At 38.9% G+C, this 27,994-nt stretch overlaps 2 protein-coding genes across 13 annotated transcripts in view; one reads left to right on the top strand and one right to left on the bottom strand.

Annotated features, from left to right (window-relative positions):
- Positions 1-2,553, top strand: part of CRIM1 (cysteine rich transmembrane BMP regulator 1) — a 197,357-nt gene extending 194,804 nt beyond the window's left edge. For all 5 annotated transcript variants that reach the window (XM_015112097.3, XM_077959728.1, XM_015112099.3 and 2 more), the window contains one exon: positions 84-2,553. In XM_015112097.3, the coding sequence (XP_014967583.3) occupies positions 84-260 (177 nt within the window). In that variant the 3' untranslated portion in view covers positions 261-2,553. The remainder of the gene's footprint in view (positions 1-83) is intronic.
- The window catches only part of FEZ2 (fasciculation and elongation protein zeta 2), a 75,039-nt gene that overhangs the window by 26,679 nt on the left and 20,366 nt on the right, over positions 1-27,994 (bottom strand). For 2 of the 8 annotated variants that reach the window (XR_013402854.1, XM_028831771.2), the window contains exons 6-8: positions 12,613-12,693; positions 10,261-10,336; positions 7,169-7,234 (exon numbers count right to left, since the gene is read on the bottom strand). Coding sequence is in view for 5 of the 8 variants with exons in the window: in XM_028831771.2 (XP_028687604.1) it covers positions 7,169-7,234; positions 10,261-10,336; positions 12,613-12,693 (223 nt within the window). In the remaining 3 variants the exon portion in view is untranslated. Of the gene's footprint in view, positions 1-3,440; positions 3,671-3,756; positions 4,700-7,168; positions 7,235-10,260; positions 10,337-12,612; positions 12,694-27,994 lie in introns of those variants that run through there. The other 6 variants (XR_013402853.1, XM_001107258.5, XM_077959729.1 and 3 more) reach the window with 6 other exon arrangements.

The following is a 27,994-nucleotide window of genomic DNA, read 5'->3' as shown; positions in this document are numbered from 1 at the left end:
AGTTAGGTACTAAATTTCTGTTCATTTGCGATAATGTAAAGCAGCTAATTCTTTGTGGTTTTATTCCTCCTCTCATTAAATAGCCTTCTTCCTTAAATAATCAGCTAGTATCTGTGGACTGCAAGAAAGGAACCAGAGTCCAGGTGGACAGTTCCCAGAGAATGCTAAGAATTGCAGAACCAGATGCAAGATTCAGTGGCTTCTACAGCATGCAAAAACAGAACCATCTACAGGCAGACAATTTCTACCAGACAGTGTGAAGAAAGGCAACTCAGTTGCGGTTTCAAAAGACAGAAGATGACTCAATCTGCTCTAAAAAGTAAACTAGAATTTGTGCACTTGCTTAGTGGATTGTATTGGATTGTGACTTGATGTACAGCGCTAAGACCTTACTGGGATGGGCTCTGTCTACAGCAATGTGCAGAACAAGCATTCCCACTTTTCCTCAAGATAACTGACCAAGCGTTTTCTTAGAACCAAAGTTTTTAAAGTTGCTAAGATATATTTGCCTGTAAGATAGCTGTAGAGATATTTGGGGTGGGGACAGTGAGTTTCGATGGGGAAATGGGTGGGAGGGTGGTGTCGGGAAGAAAAATTGGTCAGCTTGGCTCGGGGAGAAACCTGGTAACGTAAAAGCAGTTCAGTGGCCCAGAGGATATTTTTTTCCTGTTGCTCTGAAGACTGCACTGGTTGCTGCAAAGCTCAGGCCTGAATGAGCAGGAAACAAAAAAGGCCTTGCGACCCAGCTGCCATAACCACCTTAGAACTACCAGACGAGCACATCAGAACCTTTTGACAGCCATCCCAGGTCTAAAGCCACAAGTTTCTTTTCTATACAGTCACAGCTGCAGTAGGCAGTGAGGAAGCCAGAGAAATGCGATAGCAACATTTCTCTAAAGCGGGTTATTAAGGATATATACAGTTATACTTTTTGCTGCTTTTATTTTCTTCCAAGCCAATCAGCCAGTTCCTAGCAGAGTCAGCACATGAACAAGATCTAAGTCATTTCTTGATGTGAGCACTGGAGCTTTTCTTACAACAACGTGACAGGAAGGAGGGAGAGGGTGGCGAACACCAGGCATTTCCAGGGGCTATATTTCACTGTTTGTTGTTGCTTTGTTCTGTTATATTGTTGGTTGTTCATAGTTTTTGTTGAAGCTCTAGCTTAAGAAGAAACTTTTTTTAAAAAGACTGTTTGGGGATTCTTTTTCCTTATTATATACTGATTCTACAGAATAGAAACTACTTCATTTTAATTGTATATTATTCAAGCACCTTTGTTGAAGCTCAAAAAAAAATGCCTCTTTAAACTTTAGCAATTATAGGAGTATTTATGTAACTATGCTTCAAAAAACAAAAGTATTTGTGTGCATGTGTATATAATATATATACACATATATATTTATACACATACAATTTGTTTTCCTGTTGAATGTATTTTTGAGATTTTAACCAGAACAAAGGCAGATAAACAGGCATTCCATATCAATGCTTTGATCACTTACAAATTTGTTTGAATAACACAAAATCTCATTCTACCTGCAGTTTAATTGGAAAGATGTGTGTGAGTATGTGTGTGTGTGTGTGTGTGCACGCACGCCTTGAGCAGTCAGCATTGCACCTGCTATGGAGAAGGGTATTCCTTTATTAAAATCTTCCTCATTTGGATTTGCTTTCAGTTTGTTTTCAATTTGCTCACTGGCCAGAGACACTGATGGCAGTTCTTATCTGCATCACTAATCAGCTCCTGGATTTTTTTTTTTTCTTCAAACAATAGTTTGAAACAACTACTGGAATATTGTCCACAATAAGCTGGAAGTTTGTTGTAGTATGCCTCAAATATAACTGACTGTATACTATAGTGTTAACTTTTCAAACAGCCCTTAGCACTTTTATACTAATTAACCCATTTGTGCATTGAGTTTTCTTTTAAAAATGCTTGTTGTGAAAGACACAGATACCCAGTATGCTTAATGTGAAAAGAAAATGTGTTCTGTTTTGTAAAGGAACTTTCAAGTATTGTTGTAAATACTTGGACAGAGGTTGCTGAACTTTAAAAAAAATTAATTTATTATTATAATGACCTAATTTATTAATCTGAAGATTAACCATTTTTTTGTCTTAGAATATCAAAAAGAAAAAGAAAAAGGTGTTCTAGCTGTTTGCATCAAAGGAAAAAAAGATTTATTATCAAGGGGCAATATTTTTATCTTTTTCCAAAATAAATTTGTTAATGATATGTTACCAAAATAGATTGACATCAGCCTGATTAGTATGAATTTTGTTGATAATTAATCCATTCCTGGCATAAAGTCTTTATCGAAAAAAATTGTAGATGCTTGCTTTTTGTTTTTTCAATCATGGCCATATTATGAAAATACTAACAGGATATAGGACAAGGTGTAAATTTTATTATTATTATTTTAAAGATATGATTTATCCTGAGTGCTGTATCTATTACTCTTTTACTTTGGTTCCTGTTGTGCTCTTGTAAAAGAAAAATCTAATTTCCTGAAGAATAAAACAGATATATGGCACTTGGAGTGCACCATAGCTCTACAGTTTGCTTTTGTTTTCTTCAAAACACACAAAGCTGTAAGAGAATTATCTGCAACCTGATTCTTGGCAGGAAATAAACGTTGTGAGTTGAAATCACACAGTGTAACTTCCAAAAAGATTCCAGCTCTGGGATCCGAAAGACAAATTGTCCTTTTAAGGTTATCAGTCCAATGAGCCTCCGGTGTCACAAGAAGTCCCCGTGCCTTTGTCGTTAGGCGGGTCTTTCCCAAGGAATCCTTGCAAAAAGAAAAGTACTCCCAGAGTACACAGCATAGCGGTGCTGTTTTTAGGGAGACAAGAAACCTACCTGCTGTCAGAAACGTGCTCATAACTAGTATCAAAATGAACTTGCTACGCACAGGAGGATTGTGGTGGGAAACCCTACAGTGGTTCGATGCTGAAGAAGAAAGACTTTACCAAGCAAAGTCAGGGGAAGCCTGACTACAAAGAGACTTTGAGCTGATAGGAAAAAATAGGTATATTTTCATACATTTTAGAAGCATCAATTTAAGAATGAGCTATAAACAGACCACGTTGAATCTCCTTTAAAAAAAATATATCCCCTAAGGACTTTCCGCTACATCATATACCCTTTAAAGCTACATTTCTTCAGTACAAGGCATCATTTTTGCAAATTCACATCAAATTAATTTAAATTATTAATATTACTGGGTATGTGTGTATCTGGGGAAAGGGCCAAGTAAGTTCCACATAAGAACGTTAATAAAATAAGGAAACCATCCTAAGTTTCTCATACCCCTAGAGATGACGGCTGAAATGCCAAGCAGGCATTCAACTTCAAACCGAGCCCCTGCCCTTTGCAGTCATGGCGTCTCAGTTGCTGAGTGCAGTGAGGAATATGTATAGCCCTGTTTGCTCACCGGTGTTCAAGTGGAATTGTGAAAGCTTCCTATAGCAGGTCCCATGTCGTCTATGGAGGGGCTGCATGGCTGTTTGTCTGAAATGTCTCACAGCCCCAGAGAAACAGCAGGACTTCTGTCACTCCATAGCAGCTCAGCATACTCTAAAAAAAAAAAGTCCTCCTCTTCTCCTTTGTAGCATTCTGGGACTAATCAGGGTTTCATCTGCTCACACACTGTAGCAATGGGCTCTGTGTGGAATTAAGGGAAAGAATCTAGTACTGTAACGAAAAAAAAAAAAGAACACAAAATCCCAAATATAAGGCTCTCAAACATATTTTTACTTCTTAAAAAATTTATTAAATGCCATTGATTTGATTGGAACCAGCAAAAGTCCTCATGATATTGATGAATCCATAAGTAGCTGTATCTAGAATTCATACTTAAAACACACAGGCATGAATAAAATACGACACCGTAATGAGAATGGGCAATTCTGCGGTGTACACTTTGTCAAGCACCTCAGAGGATATGAACTTTTAAAGTACAATTCTTCACAGACACCTGAAGCAGAACATTTGAAAATCAAAAGTTAAACAGTACAAGATTCTAAAAGTGAATGGCAATTTAATGGTTAAAATTTGACCAATGGTTAAACAAGCAGCAAGCAACAAAATCCATCATCACCAACAGTTTCCAATGTTCACTAAGTATTAAGCCAAAGTAATGCATATTCTGGTTTTGCTTCTTCAAGAGCAGCCCGAGTTTATTATGTTTCAGTCTCTCTGAACAATACTGGTAGGTAATATTTATACTGACAGTTCTCACAAAAATCAGTGTTGGTTCTTGCCATCACTGAATTTATAGTATAAATCTCCCAAGGCTTTAATCTAGTTCATCAGTGCACTTTAGATTAGAAAGCCATAAAAACAAATGGGCATACTGTCAGTTAATGAGAAATATAACTGCACATGCACAATTAATATTACTCTCTTACTCTACTAAGAGAACAGTTCATAATTATTAGTAGATTTAACAAAAACCATCTCTAGAATTCAAAAAAGTGCCCATATTTCCGTTGGTTCTATAATATAAAGAATTAGTGAAGTCAAGATCTGTTAATACTAAATCAAACCCAAGTTCAAATGTGCTGAGTTTCCAATAGCAAGAAGGTAATGGTAGCCAGCTTTCAGAACAATGCTGTAGGAAATCTAGCTCGGAGCCCACCGTAGATAAAGTTGCTGCTCTATGTAGGACACAGAACTAGAAGGAAAAGAGAACTTTTAGGTAAAAATGTATATTTTGTATACATTTACACAAAACATACATTTTACATGTACATTTAAAAACATTAATGAGAACTAAATGTTAATGCAAAGATCGATAGTAGCAATTTCTTAAAGGTTTTAAGAGGCTATACCCAACAAGGATGAGTTCTCTCAACACACAGAATTTCCCAGAAATGAGATACCAAAAGGCCATGTCTCTTAGGGTACCACTTGGAGAAAGAAGCCCCTAACATTTGCCCTATACCATGAGGCTTGCCACACAGCAAACAGGCTCCCTAGGGAAGTCAAAGAAGGGTGCAAGTTTCTGCACACATTTTTATTCCTAACTAGGATCAGCACGGCAGCAGCCACGCATACATTACTTCAGAATGAGCCTTGGGTCCTACCCTCAAGGCGGCAGTGGCGGCAGGCTGCAGTGGGGTCATTAAGCAGGTGTGAGAAGGGGAAGCTCAATTAGCACAGACAGTGCCCACCCTACTCCCTTTCTCAGGCCCAAATGAGACCACTTTTCTACCTTCTTTCACTTCGGATGTTTGCATTTAAACTAAGATGGTGTATTTAGGCAGCCAAGCCACACTCATCTGTTAAAACAACAACAAACTAGCCAAAAAAGGGGAAGGAGTATTACCCCCTTGAGCAATATCCCCCTCCCAGGCCAAGTGTCCTATGACTGGCCCCCAAGGAGGAGGAACAGTTAACCAGCGGTGAACTTTCAGGATGGGTGGAAAAGAGCATTTTCAATGACCCCCACTTCACCACCTTCCCACACACTTAAATACATCTCCGCATGACACTCCCGTCTTCGTTTTCTCTACTACAGTCTCTGCTGTAGTCTGAATCCTCGCTGCTTTTCCACCCAGTCCTCACAATACAAAGCCAAGACGAAACCACAACACATGCACACAGACAGCGCGCATCAGAAGCAGGTACAGTATAGATAGAACTGGGCTTACAGACAGGAGCCAGCGGCCCGAGCATGAGGAGCAGAATTAGATGGGTGCTGCTTCCCTAAGGCATGCGGTATAGGTAGGTTCACAATTACAGTCCTAGGTTTTCAGAGTAAAGAATTAAAAATCATTTTCCCTCAGAGGACTCTGTTCTTTGGGTCATAACATCCTTCCATGCAGTTAAATGCTAACATAGCTAGAGAATGCTTCAGAAGCTCATTATATCTCTGGCCCTCACAGAGCCGTAGGGACCCGCTATAATTAAAATTTAAGACATGTTCTTTATGTTCATCTCATTCCTGTTTCACATCTAGAAGAACAAACCTCAGAACAATCCAGCTTTCATACCAATGCTAGCACAACACAAAAGCAAACAAAGATGTCAGGTATTTTAAAAAAAAAAAAAATCAGAATTTAATAGGGAGAAAATCCTCCATCAGAAAAACAGCTTATTTTTAAAAATGATGTCAACTCAAGTCTGTTCTACCCCGGTGTTAACCCACTAATGGCTAGCTCATGCTTCTTAGCTCTTACAGCATCAAGACTCTTAAAAGTGAAACGTGTGATTCACTTTGAGCACCCTGAGTATACTACCGAGGTTCCCCTTTCAAGACACTATGGTTTAAGAAAAGTCCATCTGAGATTTCTAATGTCTCAGAAATCTTCATCTTCCTTGTGCTCAGCTAACTTTAATGGAGAAGAGAAAGAACCCAAAGAAGACTGTTACTAAAAGAGGATTGCTCTCAAAATTTGATCAAACACTACAAGATGTATTCTGTGATGCTTTCAAAATCTGGTCTCTGAATACCTGCTACTTTAAAAAATATTTCATTGAAAAGTATTAATTTTGCTTCTAAAGTTCTTCCGTCCCTTCTTTATCATCCAAATTTTGCTCTTTCCTCAGCAAAGTAACTCAACCTCTCACTCTTCTTTTGCCTCATCAATATTCCCCCAATCCTGTGTGAGCCTCATCTTGCCTCTAAGATTTGTGGCTGGTGTTTCACTGTCCTGGGTTCATGAAAGTCCATTCTTTTTATTTCCCCGCTTCCCTCCCTGTGCCTTACATCAGTCCCTTTCGTATTCCCTTTGGCACTGCTCACAGATGTGACTTCCTTCATCCATCCTCACTAATGATCTGTCCTCCTCCTCTCCACTGTCCTCAAGATGACAGAGACCACCCTTCTCAAGCTTCCCAGTGCCAACCTGCCAACATCTGATACCCACATGATTATGGCGCCATCTCACTCATTTTCTTCTACTACCTCCCTCGATGTTTATAGTTTAGCTGTGGAGATTATTTCCAGCCCAAAACCTCCAATAAAAGTTAAATTTCATAAAACCGTAATATATAATGTTGACAGAAGTCAGTCATGTAGCTAATCCTCACCCTGCATAACAAGATTAATGAAAGTTGTGCATTGGGAAGTTACTATCTAATGTATTAGCAAGACGATGTATTTTCTGACTAATCCAAACCTCCCGGCCATCGCACCTATACCATTATAAAACTCACCTTTCAGAATATAATCAGTTAACAAGCTCGGAACTTTTTCACTGTCCTCCTTCATGGCACGAAGAACTGCAAAACAGAAAAGGGGGAAAAGACAACGATTAAAAATCCAGATCAAAAATATTATTTAATTTCAATCATTGTGGCCTTCATCTTCCTTAATTATAGGATATAACTGACTCATGCAAATTACAGGTGATTTTCCTGATAAAGGAATACAACAATAAAGGCCCAATAATTTATTTTAGTGGAGTAAGTTTACAGGAATTTATTTTAGGTAAGAATATCCTGCTTACCTGAGAGTTACTTCCCTGTTTTAAAATTTCCAAACAGTGGAGGCGAAAAAGAGGAACCAGGTTATTTACAAGGAGCCTCGCTCTATAATAATACTGGAAAGTGGGTTACAGTAACGTGCACCTCAATGAACTCGGTGCAACAAGAGGACCTCGGTGCTGTAGATCAAGCAAACTAGAGAAACTCTCAGAGAAATGGAAAGTTAGCTATACCCTCAACAAGCATATCTGTCGGACTCCTTGAAATTTTCAAAGAAAACACCAAATAAAGAACAGACTTCCAGGAAGCAGCACCTGGCATCCGCCTGGCTGTCGCCGCCTCTGCACTAGGGGAGGAACCTGGGAGAATTAACCTCATCCTAATTGGACAATTTTATCTTCCAAGTAAAAACTAAAAGAGAAAAAACAGCCACCTAGTATAATGTTTTTCTTTTTTAAGCTAGATCATTCAGGTCGAGATAAACTCACAAATATTATACTTCAACAGAGTTTGCCCACTCAAATTTTCTCCCGAGCATCCTGGTAAAAATATTTCACTGTTTTTCCCCACCCATACGACAAGGCAAAACAGTGTAACTGTCAAATCAGCCTTCCTGGGTTTAAACCCTGGCTCTGCCACTTCCTAATTGTGTGATGTGGAGCAAGCTACTTAACCACCTTTGTACCAAGCTCTTCCTCTGTGAAATGAGAATAATAATTAGATTTCATCTCAAAGGTTTGTGAATGAGGACTAAGCTACTAATTCAGATACAAAAGTCCTATCATAGTGCCTGGCACATAGTACGTGCTATGTATTAACTGTAACTAACACTACTAATATTATTAAAGTTTCTATTACTATTATTATTACACCCAGAATCCCTTAATAGCTTTTAGGAGGAAGACTATACATCCATAAACACTGTGACTGTCTCCACAGGGCTCTTCTTTTGGAAAGAAAAGGAGCTTTGGACCCAAATATGTCCAAAGATTCCAAACTGTATCAACCTATAAAGACATCTCGATGCTGGAATTAGATGATGACTTTAGTTTGACCAACGAAGTATTTGCTCTTGATCTGAGAAGCGGAGGCCTGCCAGTAATTCCTGGCTTATAAGCAATATTTATTTATGTTCCCTTCTTTAGAGGGCTACCATGTTCAGTATTTCTGCTTCCAATCATGTTTAAAATTTTTTCTAACTTCTATATAAAATCACATACCAAAAACCAGCATCATTAAAAGTATCATTTCCTGGGAATTAAGAGACCCAGCTCTGTAATTAACCATCCCCCTGTGTGATCTTGGACACGCATAACTTCAGAAGTTCTTCCTGAAAATAAGAGGGCTGGCTACCCAGTTAATCTCTTGATTTTTTATTTCAGACTGGCTGGCATCACTTGATTTATCCATATTTAAATATAAAACTTTTTAAAGAATTATTCACCAAAAGAAAGAATAAAAGCTCCGAGTTAGCAGGCAGGGAGCTAAGAAATATGACACTTGCTTCTACTCTTAGGTTTTCCATGCCCATTCCTCCATATCTTGAATTTCCAAAATAAATATCGTCATCAATACTCATCCATGTGATGTTCTTTCATTTGGTTCCCCCCTAATTAGCAAGTATCACAAATATTTACCATCACAAAGACCTAACAGATCAGCAAAATTCAAGCCCTTCATTTTAACGGCAGTGACAACAAGGCTAATTGATAGTAACTTAGCCGAAATCATACATACATTAATCTATTTACTGGGAAGTAAATAGAACAAATATTTTTTATGCTACTGTTTCAATGTGAGCAAAAGAGAGTAAGTAACTTCCAAGGATATCCCTGAAAATAACAGGGATAGAACCAGAATTCAGTGCTCATTTGTGGCTATCGTAAGAGATACTCAGTATCATATATATTTAAATCTAACAATTTTTTTTAATACAAGCCCCTTGAAGGTGGATTATTTTTGTCTGCTTTGTTCACTAAAGTATCCCAAGTGCCCAGATCATGGCCTGGTACAGAGTAGGCCTTCACCAAATATTTACTGAATGAATGCATGTACTTTTTTTTTTTTTTTGAGATGGAGTCTCGCTGTGTCGCCAAGGCTGGAGTGCAGTGGCGCGCGATCTCGGCTCACTGCAAGCTCTGCCTCCTGGGTTCACGTCATTCTCCTGCCCCAGCCTCCCCAGCAGCTGGGACTACAGGCGCCCGCCACCACACCCGGCTAATTTTTTGTATTTTTAGTAGAGACGGGGTTTCACCGTGTTAGCCAGGATGGTCTCGATCTCCTGACCTCATGATCCACCCGCCTCAGCCTCCCAAAGTGCTGGGATTACAGGCGTGAGTCACCGCGCCCGGCCTTGAACGCATGTTCTTAAAACATCACTGTCAATTTATGTTCTACCTATAATTACTCCCTTGGGTTCTACATACATAAGAAAAAAAGTGTTTACCCTAAATCCTTCCTATTCAGTTATTGACAGTCATAGATATATAAGATCCATGAAGAATTTTATTTATGATAAATGGATACGTTCTTAAACACGTAAGAGATGATGGAGATTCAGGTTATGCTTCTTCCCAAAAGTTTAGCTCATAAATATTTCACAAGGTCAGAAAAACAGAAAAACTACAAATCAACACTAGAGTTACTGTTGTATTCAATGTCACAGCCATTGTTGGCTTCATTCTTATAAAAATAAACAATTATATGCATCATTTACATCCTAAATTGACAAAACACTAACAACAAAATCAGCCAATTAAAGTCAGGTGTTTACTGATCAGCAAAAGTAAATCAGGTAATAGTTTCATTTTGTCTTTGCTCACTTTTTGTTAATATTTGAAGATCTTCAACAGATGGTGGTCCGTTTTTCTTCTCATAAGGAATGACTGTAGTCAAATACTGCCAAGTTAAAAAAAAAAATATGTCACTTAAATCGGAATTACCTTATTTCCAAAAACTTTGATACTGTTACTAGAAGGTCTATTTCATAATATAAAAACATAAGCTACTTTGGTAATGAAAACACAGGTATTGTATGGGAATAAAGGTATCTTACTAACTCAGATGGAGCTCATTTTTTTTTTTTTGGCCCATCTCTATTTGCTTCACACAAACCTAGTGTCAACAGAAACAACCACTTCTTTGCATTTCAGTTATTGAAAATTTCATAGGACTAAGTCTGAGGATGATTTACTCAATTTGTTCATTTTTAAAGTATTATCTCACATTCTCTTTGCATATTTTTCAACACATTTTAAAAATAGCAATTTAAACTAAAAACATAGTTTTAATAGTTCTGCACAAGAAAGTAATTTCCAACAGCAAAATAATTCTGTTTCAGACCATTTTTATTCTGGTTGAACAAATGGTCCAAATATATAACACGACAACTTTGAAAAACACACACTAGCTTCTTGCAGAAGCTAACAAAGACACACTTAAATCATTTTAGAAATGCATTATTACTATTATTTTAAATTATTGGGTAAGTCATTATAAACGTTTTTAGGTATTAAAGGAGAAAAGTAAAAGTAGAGAATGGCCTAAGGGGAAATGAATAATGAAAATTCATGTCTGAAATTGACACAAACTTCCTAGTTCACTACTTGTAAAGGCTCACAAGTAACAGCGCCATGTCTTATAACTAATCCCATGAAAGCATAATCCATAAATGATTGTCCGGATTCTCCTACTCTTACCATCCCACCAAAAAAATAGTTCCATGCATTTCACATGTGCTCATATAGAAAGCCAGTGGTTTTCACCTGGAATCTCTTTAGCTCCACCCATGATTTAACCTCGTGCCCTAAATCTCAGCTCTAATCCTCATTGAGTGATCTTATCCTGCCCATAACTGAAAAACAGGATAAAGAAAGCTGCTTTACAATAACTGGATCCCTAAGTCCAGAAAACTGGTAAAACTGCATAGTTCAATCTTGGAGGCACCTAAATGTTCCACCATCTTTTTGATGTAGACTTCTTGCAGGTGATGCCCAATTGTATAATCGAATGTTTCTTTGGAAAGAACAACAAAAAAAGGCCAGAAATGATGTCCTCCTGGCTTCACTCTGCACGTGTCAGGCAACCTGGAGAGGCAGCAGGAGGCTGCGCCCTGGCCCGCTCTCTGGCTACCTGGCTGCGTTTTCAGACCTCCCTGCTCCACTCAGTGGAGTCTGGAAGATTCCTTGCCTTCTTGTGAGGTTGAGAGAGGTGAGAGGCACCGGAATGAAAACCAAAATTCAAACAGCCCTTCATGGAGCTCACTGATGAGCTGCAGATGTCTGTGTGAACCTTCCCTCTTTAATAGGAATGATCCCCCTTTTTGAGAAACACATAACTACCTTCAGTAAAAACTCCAGGCATTTGATCTAGGCATTCTTTTGCTAAACTTCCTACAAGCTACATTTTGTACACCTTCTTAGTCTGCACAGAAGAGCTAACTTAAAGAGCTTTCTCTTTTAAGGTGAAAATTTCATATAGCGAAAGGTAATTTGAAGCATACCCATTCATGTGAACGTTTCCCATGTTGGTGATATTCCTTCAATCAGTATACAAAAATGTGAATCAAAAGCAAATTGCTAGATACTTGATTATACATTCATATCTATGTATAATCTTGTATAAATAATGTCTCATGCCTCGTTTGGCAGACAACTTGAGTTGGCTGACTATGCAATACACCTTAAAAACACATGAATTTCACTTAAAGGAGGTAAGATATACTCTATACATATTTTTGACCTAGAACTCTAGTCTCAAACGTACCAACCTCTGGCCTTCCTCCCCCAAAAATGACATCTTGCTTCTTAGACTTTTAGAATTAGAGTCACATATTTTAGTTTAGTTATTTTCACAAGCAGATTTCCTACACATGCAATACAATATGTTAAAATGTTAATGTCTATTTGTTTAAAACTAAGAGTGAGAAATGGAGCTCTAAAACATGTATTAAGAATGCATTTAATCTACTGTCCAATTTGAAAAAATGCTTTTTCCTCAAAGGGAAATTTTGTTCATTATCAAGACTATAAACATAATGAACTTTTATAATAAACTTTTATTTCTCTCTTTAAGCAATGGTCTTAGTAAATTAGTAAAACTACCAGCTTTCAGGATCTTCACTTACACAGGAAATGAAAAAGCAGAGAATGAGGAAAATAAGGATAACCGAGCACCTGTTTCTCTCCACCTGAATTTCCAAAGGTGTGGCGGAGGCCATTCTGAATGACATTTGAGATCCCTTCCATGCTGAAGCGCTAAAGGCGGCAATATACGGCCCAGAAGAAAAGGACAGAGAGAGAAGTTCAAAGTCTATTAGTAAGAATGTACCATGATGACTTACGTGCCCGAGAGGCAAGCAGTTAGAAAATGCCACTACTCATCCAGATAAAGCACACAAACTCATGCTCTTTTTAAAATGTTGCTGCTTCCATTTCTTTGCAAGGTAAATGCAAAAGCAACCGTTTTTATGCTACTATACTCATGCAGGCATTTTTCTGACATAGCTAATAAAATTGTTCCAATGTAAATGTCAGTTGTACACATATTTGTTCTATACAAAATTTGCTGTGTAATTTTTAAGATACTTTTTGATATTATTTACCTACATTTTATCAGAAGTCTGAAAACAATATGAACAGTATGCATATTTTCAGCTTAAGTTTGTATAATTCTACCATCAGTTTGGAGAACATTAACATAACATTTAGCAAATGAAAATGCTGTTACTTGGAGAGCTGATTATTGCTTCCCACTCACTCTGCGGGCCACCTGCCACTGCCTTGGTGCAGAAATGCGAACTAGAAGACGGCATACGCTTCCTGGAGAGCAGAGTGGATCCCATGTGCCAGCGAGGCCCCCAAAAACTTCTCCAAAGACTTTTCCACTCCGTTTCTAGGAAACAATTCTAGTTTCTTTCTCCCAGCAACCTCCAAGACTTCCTAGAATTCTTTGTACTGAAAAGGGAGTATTTTTTTCCTGAACAACTTATCTTGATTTGTAACCAGTCTACAATGTCATCAGACATCGTAAAAAGAGTCTGGTGGCACCTCTATGGCGGCTGAGTCAAAGGAGTGAGATAGATTCTTACAGCATGACTAATTAAGGGGAAAGGCATCGTGAAAGGGAAGTGAAGGCCTGATTCACTGGATGGTTCCTTCCCCTGGAATTTTATAGAGGAAATTTAAATCAGTAAACACATTGGAGGAGTCAACATAAAGAATATTTTACCAGGCCCCAAGGGGCAGAAGAAAGGAAACCAAGGAAATGGTCATCAAGAAACATATATAGTTTCGTCCAGTGGTTCTCAAAGTGTAGTCCAGGGATCCCCCTCCCACTCAACTCCTGCCAAGAGGTCCCTGAAATCCTCTCAGGAGTTCATGAGTTCAAAAATGTTTTCCTAATACTACTAAAATATGAGTTGTCTTTTTTACTCTCATTCTCTCATGGCTTACAGTGAAATAGTCCAAATGGCAGACTGCATGCAGAAGCACATTTGTGAATCTAGCTGTCTTTCATCAAGCCAGATGTTAATGAGATTGACACAAATACACAGCAATGATATTTTTTCATGATGTTGTAAAATATTATTTTTCATAAATATATGCTCCTTATAATGAATTTATTTTTGGTATTTTTCATGAATTTATATTTTCAATTTTATCACTTTTAATCTGTAATATAGCAAATATTAAGCTTCTTGGGGTCCTCGATAAATTTTAAGAGTGTAAAGAAATCTTGATGACAAAAAGCTAAGAAATGCCAACAGGCTGAATCATTGAGGGAGCTAGTGCTTCTGCATCCGTCACGTAACTCTATGGAGTTACTGAAAATCTGAGTTCCAAATGTTACCACCTTATAGGACACTGTACAAATATGCCTCGCCTCCTAAACCATCCATCTTCCCTATCTAGCCTTTGCCAGATTTGCAAGGCAGTTTTGCTTCAGCAAGAATCAAATATCTAGTCAGGATACTCTGCTGACGACTCTTCACTTCACTGAAAGCATAACTATTAACTTTGATGGAGGAGGCTAGTTATAAAACAAAAACCTACAGGTAACTATTTTTGTAAACTTTTTTAAACAGATTATCAAACGAGAGAACATCTTAGGCTTCAGAGTATATAATGACAATTATGAGAAACTATTTTCAAATAACCAAGTCAGTTTTTTTTTTTTTTTTTTTTTTTTTTTTTTGAGACGGAGTCTTGCTCTGTGCCCCAGGCTGGAGTGCAGTGGCGCGATCTCGGCTCACTGCAAGCTCCGCCCCCCCGGGTTCACGCCATTCTCCTGCCTCAGCCTCCCGTGTAGCTGGGACTACAGGCGCCTGCCACCTCGCCCGGCTAATTTTCTTGTATTTTTAGTAGAGACGGGGTTTCACCGTGTTAGCCAGGATGGTCTCGATCTCCTGACCTCGTGATCCGCCCGTCTCGGCCTCCCAAAGTGCTAGGATTACAGGCTTGAGCCACCGCGCCCGGCCCAAGTCAGTTTTTTAATTATTTCCATAAAATATATTTTCTTTCAAATGTGACAAAGAGAAACGCACTTGTTTTTAAGTACTTAGTCTATGTTACCTGGCTCCATTATCTATGGGCATGTTAAAACTAGATACAAATTCATAAAATCTAAAGCAAGATAAAAAGTTTCAGAATCCACATTATCAGGAAACTAAGACACATTTTATATTTGGAAAGCATATTCCAAAAACACTAGCTTTATGTTCCCAACCAGAAAGCCAATACCTGTCACTAGAAAAAACAAAAGTTGATGCAGTTTCAATTTTATAAGATGGAGATGTAATTTAGGTTTTCTTTATTAAATGGTTGCAGACATTACTGCGCCATCTTAACTATTGATAGCCTGACTACTTGTGAAAGATAGCTTTTGTGCCACCAGAATTCTAGGCTTAGGGGAAATCAGTGAAAATGCAACCATGGGAAGCCAAGGTAACCTGGAAAAACAAAACTAACAGCTGATGCCAGTGAAAGAAGGTAAAGCAAGGAACGCAGAACCTCCGTCCTTGCTGCTGAGTCAGTGGCTGTAGCCGACAAGGCCCTACTGTCCCCAGCTCTTTCACTGACAATGAACTAGGGAAGCAACGTGCAGCCTGTACAGTTCAATAGCCTCTTGATCCGTTGGAAAATTACAGAACAAGGAAATCAGAAGGTTCTACAGGAAAAAAAAAAAAAAAACTAAAATCTATGTCTGAGAATGTTCCTCTATCAAACACTTCAGTTGCCAGCAACCCCCACCTCCCCAGCAGTCAGGCAGCACCAGTGTTCTCCCTCCACTGCATTTCCAAACTCTCCCTCTCTACTAGCTCCTTCCTGACAGCAACCTGAAATTCTCAAACCCTCAACCTATTTCCTTTCCTGAGGGTTTCCTGAAACAACTCTTCCCAACATCATTTATTCGATCCAGAAGACCACGGCCACTTTTCAGATCTCTGAGACATCCAGGAATCCCTCCTTCCTCCTTGGATTCAGAGACACCACACTCTCCCAGATTTCCCTCACCCCAACCCTCCTGGCTCTGTAGCTGCTTCTTCAAAGAGTCACCACTTTCTTCATTCATCCCTTAAACACCAGTGTTCCCTAGGATCTTGTGCCTTTTTCTTGATTCACCTCTCAGACGCTGCTGTGCCTCAGGATTCTGTCCCTATTTAATTCTTATGCACCCCCTCTGGACATGACCACTCAATAGCTTCAGCTTCTGCTTCCATAAATTGATAGCTCCACTTTACTAAGATCAGTAAAGTGCTAAGAACAGAGACTGGCACATGGCAAAGCTCAGTACATGTTAGCGACCTTTACTGTAATTTCCCTGAGCTTCACTTTGCATGTTTAATGGCCAGCTGGACATCTGTGCCTATTGTATGTTTAATGGCCTATTGACAAGCCTATGTTCCTGTCTATATTTAATATCAATGTTTCTAAAACTCATATCCAAAACTGAATTCAATGTCCTCTTCCCCACCAAAACACAGACAACAAAATTTAAAAACCGGTTCCTCCTTCCGCATTTTATTCTCCTCTCTCATTCATTTCCTCATTCTTTCAAAAAACATCCTGAGCCAGATACCATTCCAGGTATTAGAGATTCAGACTGAACACATCAGCCAAGGCCCCTCCCACCCTCCTGACCTTACATTCCAGCATAACGGAGGCACAAAAAGTACAACACGTAAATGAACTGAATGCTGCAGATAACTAACACACGCCCTATCCCTAGCTCCAACAAGGCGATTAAAAACTGGATGCCTACTTTCTACTCAGACGTCAGAGAAAAGCTCTCTGAGGAGACGACATCTGAGCTGAAAGATGACTTATACACCCATCCCAGATGAGCCACAAAGGACACTGGACAAGGGAGATCTTCTCAGAGAACGAAACCAAAAGCAGCCAACCTGGCCAACTCGGGAGTCCACACCACAGCTAGTGTGCAGGAGTCTTGCAATTCTCATTCAACGGGATGGAACACAGTATCTGTGGATATGTCCCTTCTCGCCTCCTTTTTATCAGATTTTATTGCAGCAACCCTGTCTTCTCTCCCCCATTGTGTGCCAATGTGCTGCAACGGCTGGCTTAACCTTCAGACCATAGGCTTTGTCCAGAGCTGATGGAAAAGAGAGACATCCCCTCATTTGCTGGGCTTGAAGCTAGAAGCAGGCACTGCTGACAAGATTTACATACCTCCCTCTGGGGCAGGGGCGCATGTGCTTTATCTATGCTTGCCCTCCTCGACAATCAATGACCTGACCCTAACTCCCCCCTTCTTTGGCACCCAAACCAATCAACCTCACCAATATCTCTGAAATTCAACTATTTATATTTCCATCCCTACTTTCACTTCCCTGACTCAATCTACATGAAATGGCTGCAACAGCCTCCTAATTAACTTATCTCCAGTTGCCTCCTTCCAATGAGTTCTTCTTGAACCCACTGAAGTACTCTTCCAAAACAGACAAACCCAAACATGAAAACCATTTTTGGTTTTCTACAGCCTTGAAACAAAAACCAGGTGCCTCAGAATGTCGTACAACGCCATCCATTTTCCAGCTTCCACTCTGCAATTTCCATAGCCTCTTCTGGAGTTTCTTGCTCCCTCACCTTCTAGCTTTCACCATAATGAGCAGCCTGCATTTCCCCAAATGTCCCTAACTGTCACCTCCAAGTGGTGGCACACACCATCCCCCCAGCTCTCTGTGCCTGTTCCCTCCTCCTTCTAACTGACATCAGGGTGCAATTCAGCCTTCCCAAACCCATAAACCTAGCTAGGGGTAATAGTAATGTATGTCCATCTCGACCACAGAACACAGCCAGGCTCAGAAAACACTACAAACGTGGTAGTTGTTTTGAATATAGCAATTATTACACCCTGTACCTAGGTTTCTCCGTGTTGACACTACTGACATTTCTGGTCAGATCATTCTTGTCACGGGAGTCAGTGCAGTGGGGTGGGATCTCTCCTAGCATCTCCAGTCTCTGTTCACCAGGATGCCAGCAGTACCACCCCCACCCTGCCCCCAGTTGTGACAACAACAAATGTTTTCAGACATTGACTCATGTTCCGTGGGGGGCAAAATTGGCCTGGTTGAGAATCACCGCACTAGAGCACACTGGATGGTTCATCATCTCAAACTGCACCCCATGGGCAGCACATTCCCGGAAAACTGAAATTGATTCGACATCCTTAACACTCATGCTGGGGACACAACTGTGGACCAATTAATGTTTGCCTAATAGTAGTATAAGTAAAGTAATCAAGGTATTTTTAATGGGGAGGTAGAGGGCACAAGATCTAAAGAGAAACAAGAAAGAAAGAAAAACACAAAAATTCTGGTTAGGTTAATTTTTCATAAATTCAACTCAGTTCTCAAAATCCTTAAGGACAGAAAAAAAAAATGTCAGATACTTCTTTCATATGTTCCAAAAAGCAAAAACCAGACTTCAATATGTAGGCGGCATCTGACTGATAGTCAGTGACCTAACCTGCTAAACGCTACAGCGATTCTTATCAACACCAGTGGGATACTTCCAGATTTCTGTATGAAACCAGGAATCACATCTCAGGCAAAAGTCTTAGAATCAGAAAATTAGTCAGCTTGGACAGAAAAGTGCTGATTTAGAAATCAAAGATCTGGGTTCCTTCCCAGCTTTGCCACTAATTGTGTGACAGGAGGGCAGTCACTTTACTGCTAAGGCCTGTTTCCTCACCTGTAAAACAGCGGATTAAACAATATTAACTTTAAACGTCTTCTTATTGGTAAATCCTATGAGTCTATGAATTCATTCAACCAAAAAGATCCATTATTAAGAAAGCAAATTAAACACACACACACATGCATAGACACACACATGCGTGCGCGCACACACACACACACTCTCTATAGGACTAAATAAATGAGTGCTCCAGAATGGCAGAACTGCACAGCCAGATGATACATTCAGAGTCCAAGGGCTTCATTTTCTTATGAGGAAATGACTACATTCTGAAGGGAGAGACAGGTCTTATGCATCTCTCCATCCCCGCAGCTTGCACAGTGCCTGAGCCATAGCAGGCATTTATAAACGTCTCGTAAGCTGAAGTTGTGACACTCCTAATACCAGAACCCAAGAGCCTTAGAGTCTGTGATCTTTTCACCATATCATGAGGTGTCTTGACTTCTTGCAGGAGAGAAAGAAAAAAAAAAAAAAGCCCAAAATAAGTTGAATGTGAACAGAATAAAGATGACATGACAGAACATAAAGTTACTTTTCAGAAGAGTGAACAATGGAGTTCTGGAAAAGTCCCCTGAAGAATCTAGTCTAGGAAAGTAACATGAGATTAATGAAATAATATTGTTGGCGCGGTTTGTAAAACATAAAACAATGGAGTGACTAAGAAATCTCAAACCCCTGCCAGGCACGGAGGCTCACGCCTGTAATCCCAGCACTTTGGGAGGCCGAGGTGGGTGGATCACCTGACGTCAGGAGTTTGAGACCAACCTGGCCAACCTGGTGAAACCTTGTCTCTACTAAAAATACAAACATTAGCCGGACATGGTGGCGGGTGCCTGTAATCCCAGCTACTCGAGAGGCTGAGGCAGAAGAATCACTTGAACCCGGGAGGTGGAGGTTGCAGTGAGCCGAGATCGCACCATTGCACTCCAGCCCAGGCAACAGAGCAAGACTCCGTCTCAAAAAAAAAAGGAAGAAATCTCAAACCTCTAGCTAGGATACTCAAATAGTAGCAAGTAGAAGATCAGTGAACTAGAAGGATAAAGGAAAAGAGAGACCAGGGCAGTGAGACCAGGAAGAAACAGGAAACGAACTGTGTAGAGCATACTGTGCATTCTGTTTTATGGCTGCCCTGTAAATTCCAAAAAATCATATACCCTTTTGGAAGGCAAAATGAATTTTAAAAAGATAAAACCTCAGAGGCAGGTTAAATTTACTTTTTCGTAAACGTCACCTCATTTAGAAGCACTAATTTACAACCTTGAGAACAGATGCGGTATTATTAGGTGCTTATGGTGCTTAACTGGGCCAGAGGGAAGATTTTCTCTATGCTTAAATTTTATAAGTAGGAGGACAAGGAGAGGGAGAGACAGAAGGAGTAGGGGAGGAGGGAGAGAGAGTGGGAGGGGGGAAGGGAGGGAAGCATTTCTTTGTTAACATTTCTCAAGGTTAAAGTACCACAGACATATCAAAGCGCCAACAGAGCTAAGTCTCAGGGTTATGAGCTGAATGAAATGAAGGACACTAAAGATTTGTTACTAAATAAATAAGTAAATAATTTTTTAAAAGAAAGGAAAAAATGATTTGTTACAGTTTAATTTAAATAACTGCAATAATTCAGTATATCAGAAAACCCAATCCTCCCTCCATTTAATCTACCATTTCCAAGTCTGAAATACAGAATCCAAGTGTTCAAACTCAAAGTGAAGAGCTGGTGAAAATTCTGAATCTAAAGTTACTTTGTAACTGATTCATCCATTTCCCACTACCTCTTTAGGAAGGAGTTAATAGTGCTATAAAATGTCCCTCTCAGAATGGAATTTTTGATAGGAGCCTATTTGTGAGCAGGAAAATGATTAAGCATTGCAGTATTTACTTTATTGTTGCCCTCACTACTGACAAATGCCAAAGTAATGTGGCAAGGACGGAGGAAGAGGGTATTCAATACACAGCTTCAACACCAGTATTTATGCTGAGAATACTCACCACTGCCTCGTGGTTATTTCCTTCCCTGGCTTAAGTATGTATTGAAAGTCTCAAAATCAGTCCTTATCTGGAAACTTTTCTCAGACAAAACCAGGAGCAACAATGTGTAAATAGGATATCGATTTATAAAAATTCACCAACATCTGAAAGACAAAGAAATGGGCCAAGATCCCCAAGGCCCATTTACAACATCCTGGCAAAGCTCAGGAAAGGAAAATTCAAGCCAAGGATCCTTCCATCCACCTCTAAGTAACTCCACAACCTCATTCCAATGCATGCTGGTTCTGTGAGCTAAGGTCCCTGCGAAGCTTTTGTTTACTCATTTATGAAACGGAAATAATAACAGTAATACCTTCTTCACTGGGTTGTTGTGAAGGTTACATGAAATAATCCATGCAAGTACCCAGCAAAGTGCTCAGCAAATATCAATATTCAAAAAAGTATTGGCTATAATTCCTGAAAATAAAAAGGCTAGAATAATATTTTAGACACAACTCCCACAGAGAAATAACCACACCTTTCTACTTTTCTCCAGAACAGCAAAAACAGCATTTCAAGTTCTTCTAATATAAATAAAACTGCAGCTGAGAAAGAAGAAATCCCTGATTATAGTTCCCAGCTGATAGGACTGAAAACAACACAAAGAAGAGACATTACTATCTATGACTAAGTACAGAATCAGCAAAAAAGTTTAAACAGAAAACAAGTTAACAAATAATTCGGTCTTTCTGAACAATAAAAAGAAAAGAGCTGGAGAACACTATGCTACATTAAAGTGAACAAGAATCAGATACAGTGCTGTAGTTTGTTAGTTCTTCTCTGGTATCCTAAACATATCAGCTTATTCTACACACAGCATATTCACCAGTTCAACCAACTTCACAGAAAGCAACATCCAAGACAGGGAAAGCAAGACAAACAAAGGGCCCAGGAAATTTACACTATTCCTGCTACCAAACTTGTTTCTCAGCCTCACCTGACACCAACTGGTACAGATTTCTAACTGGCCAGGAAATCATTTAAAAATCTCAATATCAAAGCTCAATGTCAGAAAAAAGGTTTGAAAAAGCAATCAAGGAATGCTTTTCATCTATTTCTGACTGTTACTCTAATCTACTCTTACTTCATTAATATTCTTTATACTCAGGAGGTTCAAACGAAAGCAAAATTAAAACATAATTATTGTTCCTTATAAATCACGTCATTTTCAATAGCTTGAATATGATTTTCAAACATTAATTTATAAAATAGGTTTAATTTTTAATAAAATAATCAAAACATGAGGAAACAAGTGTAGAAAATTTAGAGTAAAAATACTCAAATAGTTATTAAGGTGTAAAAGTAATATCTTGTTTTAACACTTCAAATAATTTTAATGTGAATTATAAAGCAGTTATAAAAGCAAATTCTACCAAAAATATTTTTTTAAAAAAACAGATCTAAGTAAATTAGAAAATATACATCATACCTAAGCAGATACACACTTGAAAATCTTCAATATTAAACACCTATTATATAAGTTTATTTTTATGGCAGAAAAAATTTAATACAAAGATCTTCAAAATTAACATTAAATAATTTTTTATATTTGAAGATTTTTTTTTAAATTTTTATGTAACTTAATATTCATGTGGAAGCTAAATTAATTTTTGCCAAATATTTTCAAAGCCACTAAAACTAGAATAACTGATCTTGGCAATTTTAGAAATTCCTTCCTGAAACTTATAAATACTCTAAGTACAGTCATGTGCTGCTTAAAAACGAGGATACATTCTAAGAAATGAGTCAGGCAACTTGGTCGTTGTATAGACCATCACAGAGTGTACTTACACAAACCTACATAATTGTATAGCCTACTCCATACCTAGGCTACATGGTACAGCCTATTGCTCCTAGGCTACAAACCGACACAGCCTGTTACTATACTGAATAACACAGACAACAGTAACACAATGGTAAGTATTTGTGTATCTAAATGTAGATAAACATAGAAAAAGTACAGCAAAAATACAGCATTCTAATCCTGACTCCATCATCTATCTATACGCAGTCCATGACTGACTGAAATCTCACTATGTGGCACACAAGACTGTATACAAGAAGAACGCAACTTCCTGGCAGATTACAGCTTTTATGTGAACTTGTGTATATTAACAATGGCCTCTCTAAGACGTAAAGAAGTCAAGAATGGACTCCTGATTTTTACTATATTAACTGCTTGGTCATGAAAGTTCACCCTTACCAGCCTACCACCAAAAACCACTGCAGAAAACAAAGAGTAGATGAGAAAAACATATCAAAAACTGATGATGACATATATTTCTCTAGGTAATATTATTTTTCATAAAACAAATGTGTTCCACATCTAAAGTCATTCATAATTCATAGCTTTGAATTATTAAAATAACCATTATATATTCAAGTTTCTCTCCACCCTACAATGACCTTCCATCATGCTAATAGTAATTTTTAGTAAATGCTTTGCACTAAAGAAAATGCAGCAAGATACTATCAAATATCACCAACAAATTATTGTTAAAATATGTCAATATTTACATTCAAGAATGTATATCAGAGCCAGGCACGGTGGCTCACGCGTGTAATCCCAGCACTTTGGGAGGCCAAGGTGGGTGGATCGCTTGAGGCCAGTCGTTCAAGACCATCCTGGCCAACTTGGTGAAATCCCATCTCTACTAAAATACAAAAATTAGCCAGGTGTGGTGGCAGGCGCCTGTAATCCCAGCTACTCGGGAGGCTGAGGTAGGAGAATCGCTTGAACCCGGGAGGTAGAGGCTGCAATGGTCCCAGATGGCACCACTGCACTCCAGCCTGGGCGACAGAGTGAGACCCTGTCTCAAAAAAAAAAAAAAAAAAAAATGTGTATCAAGTAGAATTTAGTATCTCAAGCACCACTGCTTAAATAAAGGGGAAAAAGGCTGGACACTGTCACTCACTCCTATAATCCCAGCACTTTGGGAGGCCAAGGCAGGTGGATCACCTGAGATCAGGAGTTCGAGACAAGTCTGGCCAACATGGTCAAACCCCATCTCTACCAAAAAAAAAAAAAATGCAAAAATTAGCCGGGCGGGGTGGCCTGTGCGTGTAATCCCAGCTACTCGGGAGGCTGAGGCAGGAGAATCGCTGGAAGCCGGGAGGCGGAGGTTGCAGTGAGCCAAGATCACGCCACTGCACTCCATATCCTGAGCAGCTAAGTGAGACTCCATCTCAAAAAAAAAAAAAAAAAAAAAAAAAGATAAAGGGGAAAAAAACTCAGTGCCTTTTCCACTTCTCCTCTAACCTTCTTTTAAAATCACATTTTATCACTGTGTATAATACAGGATCTCCAAGGGACTGCCAACATTTTTATTCCTTTTGTTTGTCTCCACATCTAGAGAACACTGGTCTACCTGCTCGCTGTCTTCACCTAGCTACCGGGATTCAGACACACAGCACAGAGGTCAGCTGTTAGGCAAGAAGCTGCCACACGGAGCTTGGAGACTGGCTAGCCAAGATGTCACTATCTGGGGGCAAAGCTCAGGCTGCTGCTGACGGGGCTCCAAGAAAAGGAACAACTCAACATAATCTCATGATAAAACAAGGCAACCTTTTAAATACAAATTTCAGACACATTACAGTACTCTTTTTAGCTATGCAAACTCACTTAACTGGAGTTCATAACTTTTTTTCTCTACTTTTTAATTTTACTAAGTCTAAATCAGAGATTGGCAAACTTTTTCTGTAAAGAGCCAGGCATTAATTATTTTAGGCTTTGTAAGCCACACAGTCTCCATGGCAACCACTCAACTCCGTCCATATAGCACCAAAGCTGCTACAGATGATAGATAAATGAACGAACATAGCTGTGTTTCAATAAAACGATATTCATAAAACAGGTGAAGGGTTGATTTAGCCCTTGGGCAGCAGTCTGCTTTGACAATCCCTGGTCTAGATCGTCTGAGCAAATGTGCTGTTAAAAAATTCCAAATTAAAAAGAAGGGGGGAAAAAGCCAGGACCATGTTGTTTTAAACAGAAGCCCTAAATAAAGGCTATCAGTCATATTATAACACGAGCTGAGTCACAAAAACGAAGCAATGTATCTGTGAAAGAAAATATATACAAGAAAGAGTGTGTATCATCTAAGCCCTAGCTCTCCCCTATCCTTAAGCAATTCTCTCCCTAACCCCCAAAAAGCAATAAATTAGGGTAATGTGATTCTTTCTACAGTTTTTTCTTTTCTCTGCTACGATTAGTCACTGATTGCTAATATCCCAAAAGTTGTCAGTATAAACTTTTTCAGGGTTGACTGAAGCAGTCATGCATTTTTTACAGTGGTGAGTGTAACACACTAGAAATTCTCTCTTGAAAGTTCAATGTGATTACGGCAAACAGAAAAGACTACTGATTCCTATCTTCTCAACAAGACTTAGCATAAGCAACCTTACATGTGACAGTCAAGTCAAAGATTTGTTACTAGATGCTCAGAGAGTAAGTATTCCATTTTCATACATATAAGTTTACTAAGTTATGATGCTAAGCAGGTAGGCCATAATGCCCAGATAACTTCAGATAACACTAGATGAATAGCAACTACTAAATTACAACATAACCTGGTGTTGTTCGACCTATTCTTGTATTCATGAGAACTGCTACTGAAACTCAATGACCTGTGAATGTTTGATATAACAGAAGCCTGGCTCCCCCAATAAAATTCCCCAATAGAACAATAATAATTCAACTACTACAAATCTAAATCCTCCGGGATTCAATCTCCTGTACGCTGAAGTTTCAATTCAACAAACATGCATTAAGTGATGTGCAAAGAACAAGAAATGAGGTGAGGTGCTGGGAAAGCAGTGTGAATGAGCCTTTAAAGAGCTTGCACTCTGTTAGAAGAGAGGTTTAAGCCAATGATTACAACACAGTGTGGTGCTTCAATATCAAAAGTATGTGTACCCTCACAAATAAATATGAAAACATCTCATAATAGGCATATAAACATAATAGGCAACTCATAAAAGAATACAAATGGTCAATAGATCAAACCCATTGTTTGCCTATGCAATCGGTGTATATTAAAAAGCACATAATATCCACCGTTGGTGGGAGGTGTGGGAAAATGGCCATTCTTATGCTCTTACTGGACCACATTTCTACAGAATAATTTGAAAAGCTGGTCATTTAAAGCCGTTTAAAACTGTATATTCTTTGACTTGGAAATTCTATCGGTTTCAGTGAGTGGATAAACTAGTTTTGCTAACCAAAGGAAAATAATTCAGTTTTAGGAAAATGGTAACTTTGGTTTAACAGTATAAATTTCAGACTCCTACAAGATATCCAAAGGGAATTGTCTAGGAGGCAGTTGGACATATATAATAATTAGCATTTACTCATGGTGTTTGCTATGTTTGCTAATCTTACATAATTTCATTTAATCTCTCCAAAATTCAAAGCCGTCTGTATAACATTGGCAGGACCAAGATTCAAACACAGCTCTTAACCCAAAGTTCTTAGTCAATATTCGATTCATGGTCCATGGGTTTGACACCTGGCAGAAAGGTCCAAGATAGAAATATACATTTGCAAGTTTATCTTTCGTTCACTTATTCATTCAGCAGAAATTTATTAGGTACCTAAGGTTGGATCTAAGAATACCAAGAAAGTAAAGTTAACTTTCTTATCCTTAGGGACACAAAACAGAGATAGGCATGAAAACAAAAAACTGCAGTATGATACGACAGTGATAACAGAAATACTGAAGAGGAATAATACTAACCCCCTTTAAAAGAGAGACTAGTCAACTCTGCATCAGAGACAGAGTCATCAAGGAAGGTTCTAAGAAAGGAAGACAATGCTTGGCCATGATTTTGAAGGATGAGTGGAAAAAAAAAAATCCCCCAAGTGGACAGAAGAAGGAAGTAAGGAATGTGATTCCAGAAGAAGAACACTGAGTATAAAGAAGCGTCACCCAAAACAGCACGGTCAGTACAAAGAAATACATGTAAATCACCACACTGATAAATGGACAGTGCCCTTTAACCGCTCTCTAACCCCCATCCTCTGCTCCTCCAGATGCTGCAAAAAAGGACAGAGGAACTATAAAGCCTGCCATTCTCTTGAATTGCATTTCCCAAAGAGGTCCACTCCTCTAACCTCCCCTCCCAACTGAGAATTGGAAAGGGACTAGGCAGCCTCCCTTGTCAATGAGAAGCAGTGGTGTAGCGACACTCTCCAAAACAGCTTCCCAACAGCATCCCTATCTACCGCCTCACCCAGCCTTTGGTTTTCTTCATGGTCTTTATTTACCACTAAAATTCCATCATCTATTCATTCTTTTCCTTGTTTATTGCCTTTCTCCGTCATTAGACTATTCATTAGACTATAAGCTCCAGGAAGGCCTGGGATGGGCCTTGTCTATTCTATTCTATTCACCACTGTGGTTTTCTTTGTTTTTTGCTTTTTGTTTGAGACAGGGTCTTTTGAGACAGGGTCAGGCTGTAAGTGGAATGGTGTGACGATGACCCACTGCAGCCTCAACCTCCTGGGCTCAAGCAATCCTCTCGCCTCAGACCCCCAAGAAGTTGGGACTACAGGTGCTTGCCACCACACCTGGCTAATTTTATAATTTTTATTTTGTAAAGACAAGGTCTCACTATATTGCCCAGTCTGGTCTCAAACTCCTGGGTTCAACGGATCCTCCCACCTCAGCCTCTCAAAGTGCAAGAATTATCATCATGAGTCATCCTGCCCACTGTATCCTGAAGAACACTTGCCGCAGGAAGACACTCCACAAATCCTTGCTGAATGAATGAGTGCTGTTTTACCTCACCCAACATACAGCATTATGATTATTTTAAACCTAAAACTCCAATCAAAATAATATTTCACTTTTATCAGGTAATACTTTCTGGAACATTTCACATATTTTCACGGTCTAATGAAATTTTCTAATGCTCTAAATAGCATCCCTATGCCCTCTATTTTCTTTTTCACCACAACAAATATTTAAAACAAAATCTGTCTCCAAAATTAACAATTAAGAAGTTTAACTCTGCTCTATACACACAGCAATATTTCATGAGAGTATCTTTGGACCAAAGAGAACAAGGTAACAATTTTAGATAAAGTGGTATGCCAACTACAAACTGATGTACCGCTTCAGTGAAACATACATCAAGAAAAACAGAAGGAAGTTATTCTATACTTAACAAAAAACTCCAAGTCCTGCTAATAAAACAAAAATATTTCAGGTAGGAAAAAAAAAATGACTGATGTTATTTAAAAAACAGGTAACACATGACAATGCTAAGGAGGTCACCATTTTTTAGGAATTAGTATCACTGATAATAGTAAATT

This window comes from Macaca mulatta, chromosome 13, assembly GCF_049350105.2.
Source record: "Macaca mulatta isolate MMU2019108-1 chromosome 13, T2T-MMU8v2.0, whole genome shotgun sequence".
In the NCBI taxonomy this organism is placed as follows: Eukaryota; Metazoa; Chordata; class Mammalia; order Primates; family Cercopithecidae; genus Macaca; species Macaca mulatta.
The sequence above is the reverse complement of the archived record's forward strand: the minus strand, read 5'-3'. Positions and strand labels throughout refer to the sequence as shown.